The sequence below is a fragment of the Syngnathus floridae genome, chromosome 12 (assembly GCF_059516105.1).
Source record: "Syngnathus floridae isolate MCC-2025c chromosome 12, RoL_Sflo_1.0, whole genome shotgun sequence".
NCBI lineage: Eukaryota > Metazoa > Chordata > Actinopteri > Syngnathiformes > Syngnathidae > Syngnathus > Syngnathus floridae.
In genome coordinates this window covers 5,368,665-5,384,994 of record NC_142424.1, presented here as the reverse complement: position 1 = coordinate 5,384,994, position 16,330 = coordinate 5,368,665, and the positions used below count along the sequence as shown (strand labels likewise).

Below are 16,330 nucleotides of genomic sequence, written 5' to 3'. Positions count from 1 at the left end.
GCTTAGGGTTAGGCTTGCTCTTGCTGTGCTTAGGGTTAGGGTTAGGGTTTGTGTTAGGCTTGCTCGCTTTTGCTGTGCTTAGGGTTAGGCTTGCTCTTGCTGAGCTTAGGGTTAGGGTTAGGGTTTGTGTTAGGCTTGCTCTCGCTTTTGCTGTGCTTAGGGTTAGGCTTGCTCTGGCTGTGTTTAGGGTTAGGGTTAGGGTTTGTGTTAGGCTTGCTCTCGCTTTTGCTGTGCTTAGGGTTAGGCTTGCTCTTGCTGTGCTTAGGGTTAGGGTTAGGGTTTGTGTTAGGCTTGCTCTCGCTTTTGCTGTGCTTAGGGTTAGGCTTGCTCTTGCTGTGCTTAGGGTTAGGGTTAGGGTTTGTGTTAGGCTTGCTCGCTTTTGCTGTGCTTAGGGTTAGTCTTGCTCTTGCTGTGCTTAGGGTTAGGGTTAGGGTTTGTGTTAGGCTTGCTCTCGCTTTTGCTGTGCTTAGGGTTAGGCTTGCTCTTGCTGTGCTTAGGGTTAGGGTTTATGTTAGGCTTGCTCTCGCTTTTGCTGTGCTTAGGGTTAGGCTTGCTCTTGCTGTGCTTAGGGTTAGGGTTAGGGTTTGTGTTAGGCTTGCTCTCGCTTTTGCTGTGCTTAGGGTTAGGCTTGCTCTCGCTGTGCTTAGGGTTAGGGTTAGAGTTTGTGTTAGGCTTGCTTTTGCTGTGCTTAGGGTTAGGCTTGCGCTTGCTGTGCTTAGTGTTAGGGTTAGGGTTAGGGTTTGTGTTAGGCTTGCTCTCGCTTTTGCTGTGCTGAGGGTTAGACTTGCTCTTGCTGTGCTTAGGGTTAGGGTTTGTGTTAGGCTTGCTCTTGCTGTGCTTAGGGTTAGGGTTAGGGTTTGTGTTAGGCTTGCTCGCTTTTGCTGTGCTTAGGGTTAGGGTTAGGGTTTGTGTTAGGCTTGCTCTCGCTTTTGCTGTGCTTAGGGTTAGGCTTGCTCTTGCTGTGCTTAGGGTTAGGGTTACACTACACGAGGTAAAAAAAAAATGTTTTCCAAGTGACCCTCGTTAAGCACACCTGCGTGAAAAGTTTTAGCTACTTTCACGTTCTGCAGGAGCTAAAACTTTTCACGCAGGTGCGCTTAACGAGGGAATCACACGGACACTCCATTAGGTACACCGCCATTTTCAAGTGTACCTAATAACAGGCCACTTTATTAGGGAAAATTATTATTTAAATTATTTGTTGTTAGTCACCTAACTGTTGAACAGAGAGTGTGATTTCCTGAAGTCAAATTCCTTGTTTGGCACCCTCAAACATGGCGAATAAAAAACTCTTGAATCTTGAATCTTGAAATGCTTGGCTAGATTTTTGATTTTGGGGCGGAGGCTCTTTCTGTTTGACAATAAATCCTTCCAGTGCCATTGTAGGCTTTTAATTGACTAACAAGTGTTTCTGGTTATTTAAGACTGATTTGATGCTGAATTGAATTGTTGTCTCTTTCCTACGTGTTTTTTTAAAACTATTTCCTTGTTAGCTATAATGATGTGCCGTCTTATTTTTTAACCCTTAACATTACAATATAACAGAAAATTTCAAACCATCAACTGACCAAAACCCTAATAATGCTTGACTATAGAGGATTTGCGCCCTCTGCCGGAGAAATGTTGTACTGCACCCATCCCACTTAGTTCGTTTTGACACACTGAACGAGCTGTCAAGGAAGCGCATTGTCAACGGGATGGATCTGCCAAAACAATATCTGATCTTTTGCAGTTCATCCTCGAAGTTATCAAGAATTATGGAGCAGCTCCAAGTCAGATACTGGGACAATGAAAAGACAAACCTCTTCCGGCTTGCGTTGCAATTTCTCTGCATTCCAGTGCTTTTGCGGAGTCTGGATTGCCATGTCACCGGTTGAACACCTATAGAAAATGATATTACACAACCAGGCACCCACGGCTGGTTAAGTTGGTTAGACCGTGGTATTAATAACGCCAAGGTCGCGGGTTCAATCCCCGTACTCCAGCCTCATCTGTGCCGTGTGAGGAGAAATTGTGTCCAAAAAACGCAACAGATTATTTCAAAACATTGAGAAAACTTATTGTTTTAAATAAAAATTTGTAAAAAAACAAACATCCTCTTTCACAACACATTCATTAGATTTTCATGGTATGATACATGTTCACATTATTGATTGACTGTAACTAATAAATAAAATATGTTCTAAATTTAAATGAATATGTGAAATAACACAATATAAAACATAATTACTTAGATTAATTAATGTATATACTAGGTCATCATATCAGTGTCGAGTCTCTCAACTAGGTTGCCTGTAGTATGTTTAATGTCCAGCAGGTGTCAGCACTCGGTGACACAGTATCGACGGTATCAATACAGTCGAATGGTCGAAACACGACGCCTCATGATCCCATCACTATGATGATCCTATATTGTGGAAATACACACATTTATATATAAACAGTAAATAAAGAGCTTGAAAAGGCTTACTTTACCCACTCAACACAACTGGTAGTCACTGGAGGGGTTGTCACTGTATGGTAAGCGAGAAAGCTCAATTTAAATGGAAACAAAAGCGCGTGTTTTACAATTTGCATAAAAGTGCAAATGACTCTCAACAGCAACAACGACACCACCATATCGTGGGAAGTATTTGTATATATAGTTTGTTTTAAAAATATACCACTGATTGTTAAAAGGCATCACTTTGGGACTTGTACCCTGAAATGGGTGGCCTTTGTTGAACCCTGATCTAATATTGAAGGCTTGCAAAGTAGGGTTTCAAAGTAGGGTAAGGGTTTCAAACATGGATTTAAACCTAGGGTTAGGGTTTCAAAGTAGGGTTTCATATTAGAGTTAGAGTTTCAAAGTAGGGTTTAAAGCTGATGGTTAAAGGCATCACTTTGGGACTTGTACCTTGAGATGGGTGGCCTTTGTTGAACTCTGATCTAATATTAAAAATCCGTTGAAGGAGCTGAAACATAACATCTGGAGAAAGTAACATTAAAAACTGGGATGATTGGATGAATTTGCAAAATACATTAAATATCTTGTGTAGGTTAGTGTATTTAGTGGACTCTAGGACGCGTTGGCGAATCATGTGTTCAGATTTTATGCAATGTCCTACTAGGAATTGGGGATTGCAAGAGACCACCAAAAACTTGAATACTTCTCTGGAGATGTGCGTAATTTGTGTAATTTTGTTGCAATGTCTTTTTGTTCATTTCTTTTGTTAATATAGTGTTTTTCTAAAAAAAAAAGAAATTCTCTCTGAAGGAGCCAGACTTCCTGCTCTTAGTTCCCAGAGTTCCCGGCTTGTGCTGGTAGAATGCTGGGAATATCCGGACAGGAAGGGGAAGTGACATCACAGCACTGACCTTCCGCACCGGCCCGTATCACCTGGCGCTGCCTCAACCGCTACTATGGCAAATGCACACACATACATGCACACACTCACACACACACACTGGAGGAGGGAGAGTGACAGCTTATTGTGTGGAAGTTCCCACGGAGAGTGACGGGAAGTGATGTCTGTAATTGGTTGCATGGAAACTTTTCAGTAGCTTCGAGCTGGCTAACTACAAAACACAATACAGCTCTTGTCATAGATAGAATTTAGTGCTAACATCAAATAATCCTAACAAATAATTGGGTCGTACGATATGAGAGATAATAATGTTTTCATAAGGGTAGCTTTATTGTAAAGCGGTCTTATTCCATAATACGTTCAAAACAGATGGGCACCAACACATGTCAAGTGGGGGGTGGGATGTGGGCGGAGGGTCACAGAGTGTTGGTAAGCTCCCTAAGGTTGCATATTTGAGCAGTGGACGTGGTAGTGAGATGAGGGAGATGATGCTGCATGATGATGATGATGATGAAGGCCTAAGGGAGGAAGGGGAGGGTGTGAGGAGGACATGTCATTATACAGGATGACAAAAGAAGAGGAGATCCTCTGGTCAGCTGCTGCTGCAGTCTATTGTTATGGCAGCAAGCCTCGCTCTCCCCTTGCACTTTCTTTGCTTCAAGTTCATCACAAAGACACATGCACACACACACAAGTGACACCACTCGGGCAACTTCTAAAGCACACCACATGGACAAGTATTGGGGCAGCTGGCCATGACATAAACAGGAAGTGAAAGGGGAAGAAAAGCTGGAGTTCCTTCCGAAAGATATATGATGACCTATATGACAAGTCATCAAGTCCTTCCATTGTCAATATATGAATAAAAGGACTTTCTAATGTGTATGAGGTCCAGCCAGAGTCTATAAATCCAAAACTAATATAATGTCAAGGACAGACATCATAAGCAAAATTATACATTTAATCATTTGAAGTTTTGCATCAATGGCTATAAACGATTACTCAGTTATTAGGTGTCGATTAATTTGATCAATTCATCGATTAATTTGGACGCCTTGAAATGTGTTCGGTTGAGGTCAACCTATACAATCTGATCTAAAAAAAACTGTAAAAAAATAAAGTTCAGTGTAAATAAAGCAGCTGAATAACAAATTGCTCTCGGATCAAATCAACTTTAGTGTGTGATTTAATGATGTCTCAGCCAAGAAGTGTCAGCTAAAGCTGAGTGCTTTTAATTAGTCCTTTTTTTGCACTCACAGAAAAGTTGCATCGCTTGTGCCGCTTTGAGAAAAGGAGGTGACAAACAGAAGCAGCTAATGAATGAAGCTCCTTTCTCCCCTTTGTGCACACGCCGTGTAAATATGCAACTCACGTACGTGTTAAACATGCTGAGCTCGGCACTATCGTTGCACCTCCTTAAGACGATGCGTACTATTTGGCAACAATGAAGTCAAAAAAACAACAACGGCAGAAATTGAGAAATAATACCTTCCAGCACAAAAACAAGGGGCATGAGTTTGTGATCTAACCAACCCATACACCCACACTGACCACAAAGTGACACAAGCAGACACAAGGGAGGTCCCGGCACATTCCTTTCCCCAGGTGGCAGAACGGATCAATGGCCTAATGGGCTGCACACCAATGGCCGATTATCATTGACCACCCTGCCACCCCGCCAACAAGCGTGAGGGAGTCTAACGCCTTGCCAGACTATTGTGTGACTTTGTCTGTGCGTGTCATGCGGAGCTGATTAACTGCTGGAGCACAGAACCAAACCAGGCTTGGAGACACTGACAGTATGTGTTGTATTGATTTTTGACACAAAGACTTCTCCAGAGTGCAGGGATGGACTAGCTTTACATTGCTGCACCACTGAGATCAATTTCTGACCAGGGGTCAAACCCAAACCAGAACCACTTGACCACCAGGAATTGGGAACAAGGTGTAATATGATAAAAAAATGCAGAATCAAAATCTCCACTTTACAAACATCACATTGAGCAGGCGCTCCTTCATCCCCCAACACTGCACCGTCCGTCCATGTGTATGTGTGTGTGTGTAAGGCTACTGGTGGGAGTACAATGGGCTGTAAGGGGGCTGGCTGAATAGCACCATTGAGTGTGCTCAGCCAAACAGAAAAGCATCTTCCATCTCACTTCAAACCCCACAGTTTCATTCTGTACAAGCAAGCCTTTATTCTCTATAATTACTCCCTGACACACATGCGCGCGCAAACACACACACATACAGTATATATTGCATAGATTGTGATTTAATACGTGCAGCGACGCTAAGGGTTTTATGATGGTGATATTTTGAGGCAAAACAGAGGTGGCTGCAGTAAACGGATGAATTTGAGCATTTTCACATAAAGGAGAATCCCGCAACAGATGTGCATCATGGTGTTAACAACCTAATTCACGGTAAGCCCCCTTTTGGACAAGAGGTATTATGGTAAGCAGGTTGCCAGACGACAGCCTCGCGGGACATGGCATCACCGGCAGGTTTGTCATCATCACACTGGGCCATTTCAAATCGTTAGCCTACATCCAGATCCATTGTGCTAACTCACACACTGAATCATTGTGTTACTGTGTAATCCATATGGAGGGTCATGGGTGCAGCTCATCGTACGACGTGTGCACGTTAAGGTGTGCAGCAGCGTGTCAATTAACAAATGAATTGCCTCAAATAAGAATTCAAGCACAAATTATTTAATCAATTGAATTGTGGCATATGTAATAATCTGGGTATATTGATTCATTAGCATTTTAGCTAACTATAAATTAGCAGCCTGTTGGACCAAGTGCTAATGTGATCTTGAGTCGATTGCTTCTCCATAATATTTGTTGACCCACAACACAGCCTACTAAAATACACAATTCTAAATGTGAAAATTGTACAAAAACCATACACATACACAGTCCAGCTGGGCCGGGTCATGACACGAGTGGCCCCATCCAGAAGTGTGTACTTGTAGGTCATATTAAAAATGCCCTCTCACATCAGATGGCAGTTTTCTACATTGTGTCTATCTACCTGTTTGGCTATGACCCCCAAATCTACACCCCCCCTGCCCAGTTTTTGCTTGCAGCGGGTCTGTGTGCTGGAATGGCATAACATGCAAAGACAAAGGGAGTAAGCGGCAGGAGGTGTACATGTATGTATGTGTGTGTGTGGGTGCATGTCAGGGTTGGGGGTGAGAGGGGTTGGAGTTCCATATGGGCACCCCCCCCCCAACGCCCCCCCCCCCCCTCCTTTCCCTAACAAACAGGCAGATGTCAAATGGAACATGGCTCCCCCGATGGGGCACAGGGTCACACTACAGAGGCTAAATAACAGAAGAGGAGAGAGTGAGCGAGGGATGCCTTCCTGCCAACAACGCCAGCTCTAACAACCCCTCCCTCTTTAAAGCCCACTAAAAGAGATGTACAAACATGACTGACACAATGCAACATGCCAACACACACCATGACATGATCCAAGTTGAATTTGTAAAAAGTTCTTACTTTTTACAGTACAGTCACATTTTACTTTGTTATATTATTTTGCCTATCATATCACTGCAATAATATAATAAAATTAATATTTGTTTTTATACAGTGGAGGAGCAAAATTTGCATGGGTGCCTGAATCCACAGTTTGGTTCATATCTTTGTTTTGTGCTCATGATGAGTAGTGAATTGTTGCACTATTTGTCTATGCAACTGAACTCAAGGACAGGTGTGTGTGAGTGTGTAGGTATGGGGCACAGACCAAAACAAAGCTTGCACACACACACTTCTACACACACGCATGCACTCGCACACGCACATGTTGAATGGCTGCGCCCGCGGGGTAGGAGTAGGGTTACTTTACATACTGCACTTACAGCTGCCTTTACCACTGGGGTATAAAATGGATTTGAATGAGAAAGAGGTGGAACAGAGGAGGCCAGGGGGAGGGTGAAGGTGCAGGGGGTGTCGTGGGGGGCTCCTTTTGTGTAACAGGAGGTCTGCTGCTGCTCTGGCATGACTATGGAGATGGAGGGAGCAGGGTCACCCCCCCCCCCCCCCCCATCTCCCCCTTTTGCTATAGGCTGGCTACTCTGAACCCCCCCACCCCTCCTCATCCTCCCTCCAGCCGGGGCCTTCCTCCCTATTAGCATAGCAGCTGCCTGATGCAAGCTTGCAGGGTGGGGACGGGCCAGGTTGCTGTGTGCATATGTGTGTGAGGGGGGTGGGGGCAGAGGGGGTCTTGGGTGTGGGGGGGGGGTCCAGTCAATGGCAGTCCGTCTGGCTGGTGAATAGCAGCTAAAGCAGGCCCCCACGAGCGAGACAATGGAGCTACCAGGGAGGGGGACGGGGTCGTGGTGCACCGGGAGGGGAGATGGGGTACGGGGCGGGTGTAAGAATGAGGCCGTGAATGGAGCGCCTTGTCACCAGCGCCGTGGAGAGGAGCGCAGAATGAAGTGCGAGAATGAAAGAGGAGTTCAAAAAGGAGCGTAGGGGCGAGGGAGAGACCGTCCTGACCACCTGTCTCTCTCTCTTTATGTCTTTTACTCCCCGTCTTACACCCGAGCAGACTTTGGCCGGGGTGCCGGTAGTTGGGTGGGGGGCCCACAGACATGTTTTTGTTTGTGCACCATCAGCATGTTCATAGCGATGCACTGAGCATCATCAGCTCTGTGCTAAATATAACCTTACTGCAATAATTTATCACTTGATGATGAATGTGAACAATTAACCCTCTAATGCTCAGGCTTTGCCACCTGTTGTCATGGTAACAAATGCCAAGCTCGTCATTGGCCTGAAAGCATTCGGAACCAATTAACTCCATTTTCCCAAATCGACTGTATTTAAAAATGGATTGCATTTCTTTTTCCCTTCAAAATTCTACAAAAATAAATCCTTTACAATATGTTACATACATGTCATTAAGGCAATGGAGCTCTCATTAAATTGTGCAGCGTCAGCTGATAACCTGCCGGTGGAACTGAAGCTACGAGAAAGACATTCTTTGAGTTCCTCTTTGCGGTTTCCCGCTTTCCTCTCACCCTGGTTCAGAAACCGCACAAATGCGCTGTCTTACTAACCGTCAGGGACTTTGAGGAAGTGGCGCGAAGGATCACGCAATCAAAGCCAACACTGAGGTTGAACAGTTGCCGTTAGAAAATGAGGAATTGATTGTTCATTTGCATGTTACACTCATCATGTGAGGCCTCTTTGAGCACTGCTATGAATATTTTATGAGAGGGGGGCCCAACAATGACACTGAAGATTATCACACACTTGTTTGCAGCTGCTGCAAGAGCATCCATCTCCCGTGGCGAGACACTAGGGCCAGCAAGGAATTTTTTTATCCAATCGAATTTCAATTTTGGGATAGGTACCAAAAACAGCCCACCACCATTTAGGTAACAGTCGAAAAACTGTTTAAGCATTTTGCAGAGCTGAGCTCACCTCTGTCGATCTGTTTATTTACTTTCAGCTGGTTCTTCTCTCCCATGATGCTTTGCGTTGTCTGTCTGGCTCACGCAAGAGGCACATGAAGAAGCCATTACGAGGGGTGGGGGGGCGATAGGAACCAGCAGCCAGCAGCGGCAAGCAGCAGCCGTGGGAGGCCAGCCAAGTTGCTGCGTGAACAATGGGAGCTAAGCTCAACAAAAACATCCTGCACAAGTGAGAGAGAGAGAGAGAGAGAGCAGCAGAATGAGCCAGCGGCAGGCTGCCATGTCAAACACACCAACTTTCCTGCATTTGTGTACCTGAAGCGCAGAGAGATGCAGAAGGTGCAGGTTGAAGGTTCAGCTGTTGGTCAAGGAAGCTTTCAAATGTCTTGCACTGTCCCTTGAATGCTTTTTTTTGAAGCCCTCCTGAATTTCAAATGACAATGAAGACGTTAGCATGGTTCAAAACTAAGATCTGGCTTTCCCATGTGGATTTTTTTATTTTCTTACCGTGGTTGTACTGTGGCTTCCTCCCGCATTGCACAAACATGCATGTTAGAGTCGACTCAAAATTGTCCTCAGGTGTGAATGGTTGGTTGGTTTATATTTGTCCTGCAACTGGTGGGCAACCAATCCAGGGTGTCGCCCGCCTCAGCCACAATCTTAATGAGGACAAGCGATATACTGTAGGAAATGGATGGTTGAGGTTTTCTCGTAATAGTTCCTCTGAGATTTTATTTATTTTCAGAATTGCACGGCGGGCTGGATCAGATTCTGTGGTGGAGCGCAAATCTATCCAACCCTTATACTTACTGTAAACAATGTCAAACAGAAAGTTCTCAGGCCGCAAGTTGAATCGGCGAGGACGTAACGTTTGTAGTTAACCGTCAGTCAACGCCCACTCAAGTTTTGCACCACTAACAGGTTCAACATGTAGACAAATGCTTTGTCATGTTGCTTTTTTCCCACGGCCTTCGTCGTGTCATGGAATTTTTGACATGATAGCTTACAGTATGGCAACCCCCCTTCGTGAAAAATAATTATTTCAGAACAAGCAGCAAATAATAATGACTGGAAGGCTTAGTTAAGAGCAGAACCTTGATGGAGTGCACGAGGGGGTTTGGATGTGTGCGGGTAACATAAAACCATCTCTCCCAAAACACACGCAAGGGAGGGGAAGGCTGCTTTAAACGGAGCCTACCCACAATGCACCGGGCCCTTTTATGCCGGCGGTGAAAGGATGAGGCCAGATGAATGACAAAGGGAGAGAATGTCGATTTGGGCTGGACCTGCTTGGTTAGAAGACAGAAGAGCAAAAGGAGGGTGTGCATGTGTGGAGCTTCACCAACGTTCTATGGGAAATTCAGATTGCGAATGTACTTTTTGCACAAGCATGACAATAGAAAGATGCATACACGGAAATTTGGAAGTTTCATGTTTTCTTTACTGGCTTGTACACAAACGTACAAAAATAATACAGCACTCATCTCCATGTGACATCACGTCATCATCACAGTGTTACAAACATTCAAAATAAAATTCAGAAAAAGGAAAATCAGCCGTTTCCTCTTGCTTGAAATTAAGCAAAAAAAAAACAACTGAAATACAACTTGCCCCCCCCCACAAAAACACAAACTCAGCACTTTTGTTTTCTTCACAAAAAAAGAACAACACACTCATATCATGTACACCACTCCGGCAGCTGGCTCATTACGTCATAAATGTTATGACTCTGGTAAGCCTTACAACCACACAACCGTGCAATTTTTAATCATGTTACAATGATCTTACCATCAAATGTATTATTCCCCTTTCATAAAAAACAGGAAGACAGCACTTCAGAAAAGAAAGTGCCCCAATTTCATCATTAGCGTGTGTGTATGTATATATATATATACATACATATATATATATATACATTTATATACATATACATATATATATATATATACATACAAACATACACACAAATAAACAACCGTACATACCTTTGCTTGAAAAACAGTTTCCACAAAGTAACATGCGCATTTATCACCTGGAGCATATATTTATACAATAGTATTTTGCTGTTTGATTTTTTTTTTTTCTATTCAGAAAAAAATTCTTAAATGTTGGCACATAAAAAGCCAACCTCAACAGCAGTCATCAGTGCAATATTGAAACAAAAAAAAAAATAAAAACATCAAGTTTAAGACAAGCGATGCATATTTCATGTGTTGCCTGATACCAATCCAATCGCTTCAGTTTACTGGTGCTTGTGTGTTTTGTGTGTGTGTGTGTGCGGGCCTCATGAGAAGGCCTCAATTTTGGGCCTCATGAGAAGCATACACTTTCAAACACTCTTCCCATGAAGCTGCTGTGAAGCCTTTGAAAAGAAAAAAATAATTATGACAAAATACAAGCAGCGTTGATTCAAATGTTAGGGTGCCACGACTTTTTTTTTTTTTTGTCTTTTATTAAATGCAGCAGGCAACTTTAAGGATTTTCTTTGTGAGTCCTGCAATTGCCACATGTTGTGAGTTCTGATGTGTTTGTTCAAAAAGTCAGTAGTAGTAACTCTTCCATCCAAAGCCAAGAGACTCTCAAGGCTCCGTGTATTTGTGCAATTCAAACTCCCTGCATTTAGAAGCCATTCCACTTGTTGTCTTGACTGGAAAAAAAAAACACCCCCCCAGACCCCTCCCAAAAAGGAGAGATTGCAGAAAGGCACACTGATGCTTAGCTTGTCTGAACTGGTTTGGTTGTAGTGTGAAACAAATAGTCCCAAATGAGGATGCAGGATATTTTTGGGGGGAGTGGAAGGGGGCAAAAACACACAACATACTGGCATAAGCACAACATGAAAATACTTTAAAAGTCGAGGTAGCTGGCAAAAGGCAACCAATCCTGATGGGAGGAATGGGAGGGGAGGGGGCACGCACGGAGGAGATACCTCCACATGGGACAGTTTTCTTTTTTTTTAACTGAAGCAGCTTGAGTCACTCTCTAACATTTAAAGATTTTTTTTCTTTTTTCTTCTCAATCAAAATGTACCTTCATAAATATGACAAAAATACAAAACAGCCTGCTTTCACAGTGAGGATGTTAATAGAATACTGAAGTGTGTTTATAAAGTGATTCCAATTTTTCATTGATTTTTTTTTTTTTTTTTTAAACAAAGCAGCTGTTTTTTTTCTTTCTTTCTTAAAAGTAACAACACAATGACCATTGGCAGATTGGCTTGAAAAAGTTGGACGCCAGCGTGGATGATGGCGAGTTGAATGTTTTGTATCTCTCTTCAAACAATGACAGAAACAAAGTAAAGCTATGGTGTACAGTACTTCACAACCACATTGAAGCCATTTGTTATATCAAGACGGTTAAACAAACAAACAAACAAACAAACAAACAAACAAACAAACAAACAAACATAAAAGCATGTCAGATAGCCATAATGCCGCTCTTTGAGTTCAGTACAATAAAATATTTCTGCCTTTTCTTGCTTTGTGTGTCCTCCCTTTCAGATATTCCAGCATCAAGTGCCCTAATTCACTTTAAATAAGTTAAAATGGTTGGTTTATTGGACAATGATGAGCATTATTGAAGATGGAGGGGGGGGAAAAAACAATGAGTGGAACGCACCATCTATAGACACATTCAAGAAAAAAAGCTTTTAGGACAGGGGTGGGCAACCTACGGCTTGCGGGCCATTCAGCGGCCAGCCAAGTGCGTTTTAAGATGATACAATTATGATCATGAATTTAGCACTGTGCCAAGAGGACTGATTGGAAAAATGTCCCCCACCCCTGCTTTAGTACCAACAAAACAAGTGTGTGTTATTAAAAGATTCAGATGCGGCCCAATTGATGTTTGGCACATGGAGTTTAGAGTTGTGTTGCTGCCATTACCTTTTTTTTCCTTTTTTTTTTTTTTTTACCTGACACACAGCAGAGAGGGGAGGAAGGAGAAAGGGAGGCTGGGAGCGAGCAATCACCGGGCCCCAGAGGAGTACTTGGCCTTGGTGATGAGGTATAGCACAATGTCCTGGTGACCCCCGAAGGCGGCGATGTGCAGGGCGCTCCAACCCTCCCGGTTGGCGAGCCGGATGTCCGCACCGAACTTGACCAGCAGCTTGACCAGCTCCAGGTTGCCGTCGATGACGGACTGGTGCAGCGCCGTCTGACCCTCGGGTCCGAACGAGTTGACGTTGAATTCGCAGTTCGTCATGTTCTGCAGCAGCGAGTGCAGCTCCTTGGTGTTGCCCTTCTTCACCGCCTCCTGAAAGACCCTTTGCGGGGCTGAGCATGTGGACACGTCCGCCTGGCTCATGGCTGCGTCGGAGGACAAGGAGCAGGGAGGGGAAAGGGGGGGCGCCCAGTAATCCCGTCTAAAAAAGCTCTCGCGCTTGGCCACACTTGTTTGTATATCCCCAAAAAGGAGTGAAAACACGCAGATCCTCAAGGTAGTTGATCCCGTGTGTTGTGTGGAGCGGCGGTGTTGGCGTGGTGCTCTGTACAGTTTCCTAGCAGCGGCAGATGATGTTATATAGGGACACCTCGGACCACTCTCCTTCTTTGGTTCTCCCACGTCCACGTCGGCTGTTCATGCGAGAGTCTGCCTGAAAAAGCGGGACACACACGCGCGCACCAAAGTCCAAACTAGATCAGACACCAGACCGCATTCCACCACATCCAAACGCGTGCGCTATGCTTTTACGCACGGACACTTTGGGTCTTTCGGACTTACCTGTGGGACGGACGGATTAAGAACGCTGAATAAAAGACAAAAAACAAACAAACAAACAAAACAAAAACAACCCCCCCGAAAAAGGTTAAAAATCCACCAGCGTTTGGTCCGCTCTGTTGCGTCCTCGGTGCGCTCTGGCTGGCTGGTGGCTGCGCTCTGGGGGAATATTTTACGCGTCCTTTATTTGCATGACAATACAAGGGAGGAGGAGGTGGGGGGGACAAATGTGGAGGAATGGGTGGAAACCCGGCGAGGTTATAGGCTGATGCCGGCTCTGGAAGAGGGGCGGCGGGAGAGAGAGGCGTGGTCTCTGCCCGAGCACCCCTCCAAATGTGCTGTCATTATCTTTCTATCTACCTGTCTATCCATCTATCATAATGTCTGATTAATTAGCCAAATGGGTACGGTCTCTATGATTATTTTTCCTGAAATCCCCAGGTCAATGTTAATGAGATTGGATCATGTCATCTATTCAAGAAAAATAATTGATATGTGCTTAAGTGCCGTTGTATTGTGACTTTACTATTTTCTACAAATTAAAAGTTGCAAGCAAACATGGAATTCCTTAACTATTTATTTGTTTTTACTATAAAATGTGTGCGGGTGGGTGTGTCGGGGGAGGGGTAGGGGGGGCAAATGGCACTACAAACGCCCTCCAAATGCAACCCGGAAGCCTGTCCCCCCTCATTTAGAACAACTGCCGCACAGGAGATTAGAGTCGGTTTCTTAAATCATAAACTGCGGATATATTGCAGTTGTTTTGAAATGACTAGACTGTGTGGGACTTGCCATAACAAAAGGGCCCGCTCTACTTCCTCTTTTTTTTTTTGGGCGAGTGAAAAGAGGTGACGCTGTGCGCAGATTGACACGCCGCTCGGCCACCCCCACCACCGTGGGAACCGAGTGCTTGTGTGTGTGTGTGTGTGAGTGTGTGTGTGTGACTGACGCCTAGTGTGAGGTGGTGAGAGAATATTGTTGAAGTGTAACAAACGTATGGATGGAGGAAATGAGTGCAAACCGCACAAAGGTGTATGTGGGCCGTTTGCACCGTTTGTTTTTTGTTTCCCACACTCAACTATACATTTGGTGCACATTTGCGGCTGCAGGTTTCAACCGCATTGGCCTACTTGAAAAAAACAAACCAACACCTCTAAAACATAGGCAATAAAGCAGCAATAATGAGGGAAAAACGGGCTATGTTAAGGAGAAAAAGTTGCATATTTTCTAGATAAGATAAAAAAAAATTACTAGCCTAGTTGGAAATGATGTTAACTATTTTAAATTTTGGTGACCATTCATTCCAAAAATTTTTTTTTTCCAGTCCCACAGGTGTGAACTGAGTCAGGACTTATCCAAGCATGCCATGTGATGTGCTAAAATTAACTAATTAAAATTATCTTAGGTGTCAAACCTGAATGTGATTCATCAATGCATTTTTGTGGGTGCGTCTGCAGGTGTCGGTGCGCTTCCTTATTGTTTGTTCCCACAGCTGCAAACGTTCAAAAGAATAGTTCTGACTCACTCCAATCACTGCGGTGAGAATTTAACTCAGATCTTTTTATGTTGTGTTCAGAAACAGATGTGTAGTCCTTGCCGCCGCCATCGCTGACCTGAATGAGTGCACACGCAATGTACTTCAAACATGGAATGCGGCTCATGGTTTTTCTGTGTCAATGGGATTTCGATCTACATGTGTTTTGCTTATGTTTTTCTGTGTGTTTTTCCTCCCTCTCTCCTTGACTTGGTGAATGGAGGAGAACTTGCGGAAAATCAGGAACATCTGTCCACCATCAGAACTTTGGCTTTAGTGCGTCTGGACACTTGGAAAACATTTGCGCAGACCGCAGCGGCAAAATGTTTCGGCGTTTCTTCCGTTTAATTCTTAGGAATAATTCTCTGGGAAGCAGCCAAAACCAGATAAACAATGCTTTGGGAAGTAACAAAAGAATGATTGGATTCAAACTGTTATTACCACATTATTGGGGCTACTAAATCATCCATGATGGAATGAACTGTTTGAATGATCACGCAAGTCAGTTGCGGTTCTATTATTGGAGCCGTGTTGATAAACAAGGCGTGCATTTTCCAGCGTAAAGACAAAAGAGCCCGGAGTCGAGGTGACGCGTTGTAAACGCACGGGCCGGACGGAGCGAGGCAACTCGGCGCGCAAGGCCGAGCTTTGGCGCCGAGACGTACGGGGAAAGACAGGAGGGGGGTCCCGGGAGAGGGTGGGGACGGTATGCAAAAATGAGGAGACAGGAAAACTTGCAGAGGAAATGGATGTAAAAGTGTCACGTAAAAATGTCAGTTAAAAAAAAAAAATAACACCTCACATTGGTAACAGTGGAATTCTTGCTGAAAAGCCTGTATTAGGGTGTGTGTGTGTGTGTGTGTGTGTGTGTGTGTGTGTAGAGCAAGAGAGAGTGAGAGAAAGAGGTGACGTGGTACTGCGGAGGGAGGGGCCTTCTGCATCCAATTCATTCCGGACACCACGTGTCCTCAGAGCGTGGGAAAGAGGCGAGCTTTTCTTCCCAGCAAAGAAAGAGCAAGGATCAAATAACATGGCGCTGCAGCAGAGATGGTGCTCAGCAGACAGGCAAGGAGTTCACTCCAAAGGCAGAGCTGATTTCTGCCCAGAGAAAGTGGCAACTTCTGCAAAAGAGTTGAGGCTGTGTGGTTTAGTTTAAAAGGCGGAGGAGCTGAGCTGAGCACAAAGACATGTGGAGGGAGCTGCGACCACCTGGACTAGGCACATAGGGTGTCGTTTTGGAGCTAGAGGGTGGCAACTCTTTGCATTCTAATTATTTTAGATTTGCTTGATTATTGT

General features: G+C 44.3%; 1 protein-coding gene and 1 long non-coding RNA gene across 3 annotated transcripts; both read right to left on the bottom strand.

Annotated features, from left to right (window-relative positions):
* Window positions 1-3,656: 3,656 nt before the first annotated feature.
* LOC148389737 (uncharacterized) lies at window positions 3,657-9,589 on the bottom strand. The gene is made up of 4 exons (XR_015861706.1): window positions 9,289-9,589; window positions 9,097-9,204; window positions 8,792-9,002; window positions 3,657-3,865 (listed from the first exon to the last, which is right to left on the bottom strand). It is a non-coding gene; the product is annotated as an uncharacterized LOC148389737 (long non-coding RNA).
* A 611-nt stretch (window positions 9,590-10,200) lies between these two features.
* Window positions 10,201-13,743, bottom strand: nrarpa (NOTCH regulated ankyrin repeat protein a). 2 transcript variants are annotated; one of them, XM_088392644.1, is made up of 2 exons: window positions 13,504-13,743; window positions 10,201-13,375 (listed from the first exon to the last, which is right to left on the bottom strand). In XM_088392644.1, the coding sequence occupies exon 2, from the start codon at window positions 13,084-13,086 to the stop codon at window positions 12,748-12,750; it is 339 nt and encodes a 112-aa protein (XP_088248770.1). In that variant the 5' UTR covers window positions 13,087-13,375; window positions 13,504-13,743; the 3' UTR covers window positions 10,201-12,747. The 2 variants fall into 2 exon arrangements, with proteins under 2 accessions (XP_088248770.1, XP_088248771.1); XM_088392645.1 differs by having other exon boundaries at window positions 10,201-13,371.
* Between the last annotated feature and the right edge of the window lie 2,587 nt (window positions 13,744-16,330).

What these genes read in the sequence shown, in the direction of transcription:
- nrarpa (XM_088392644.1), bottom strand. Translation starts at nt 13,086, where the DNA reads ATGAGCCAGGCGGACGTGTCCACATGCTCAGCCCCGCAAAGGGTCTTT.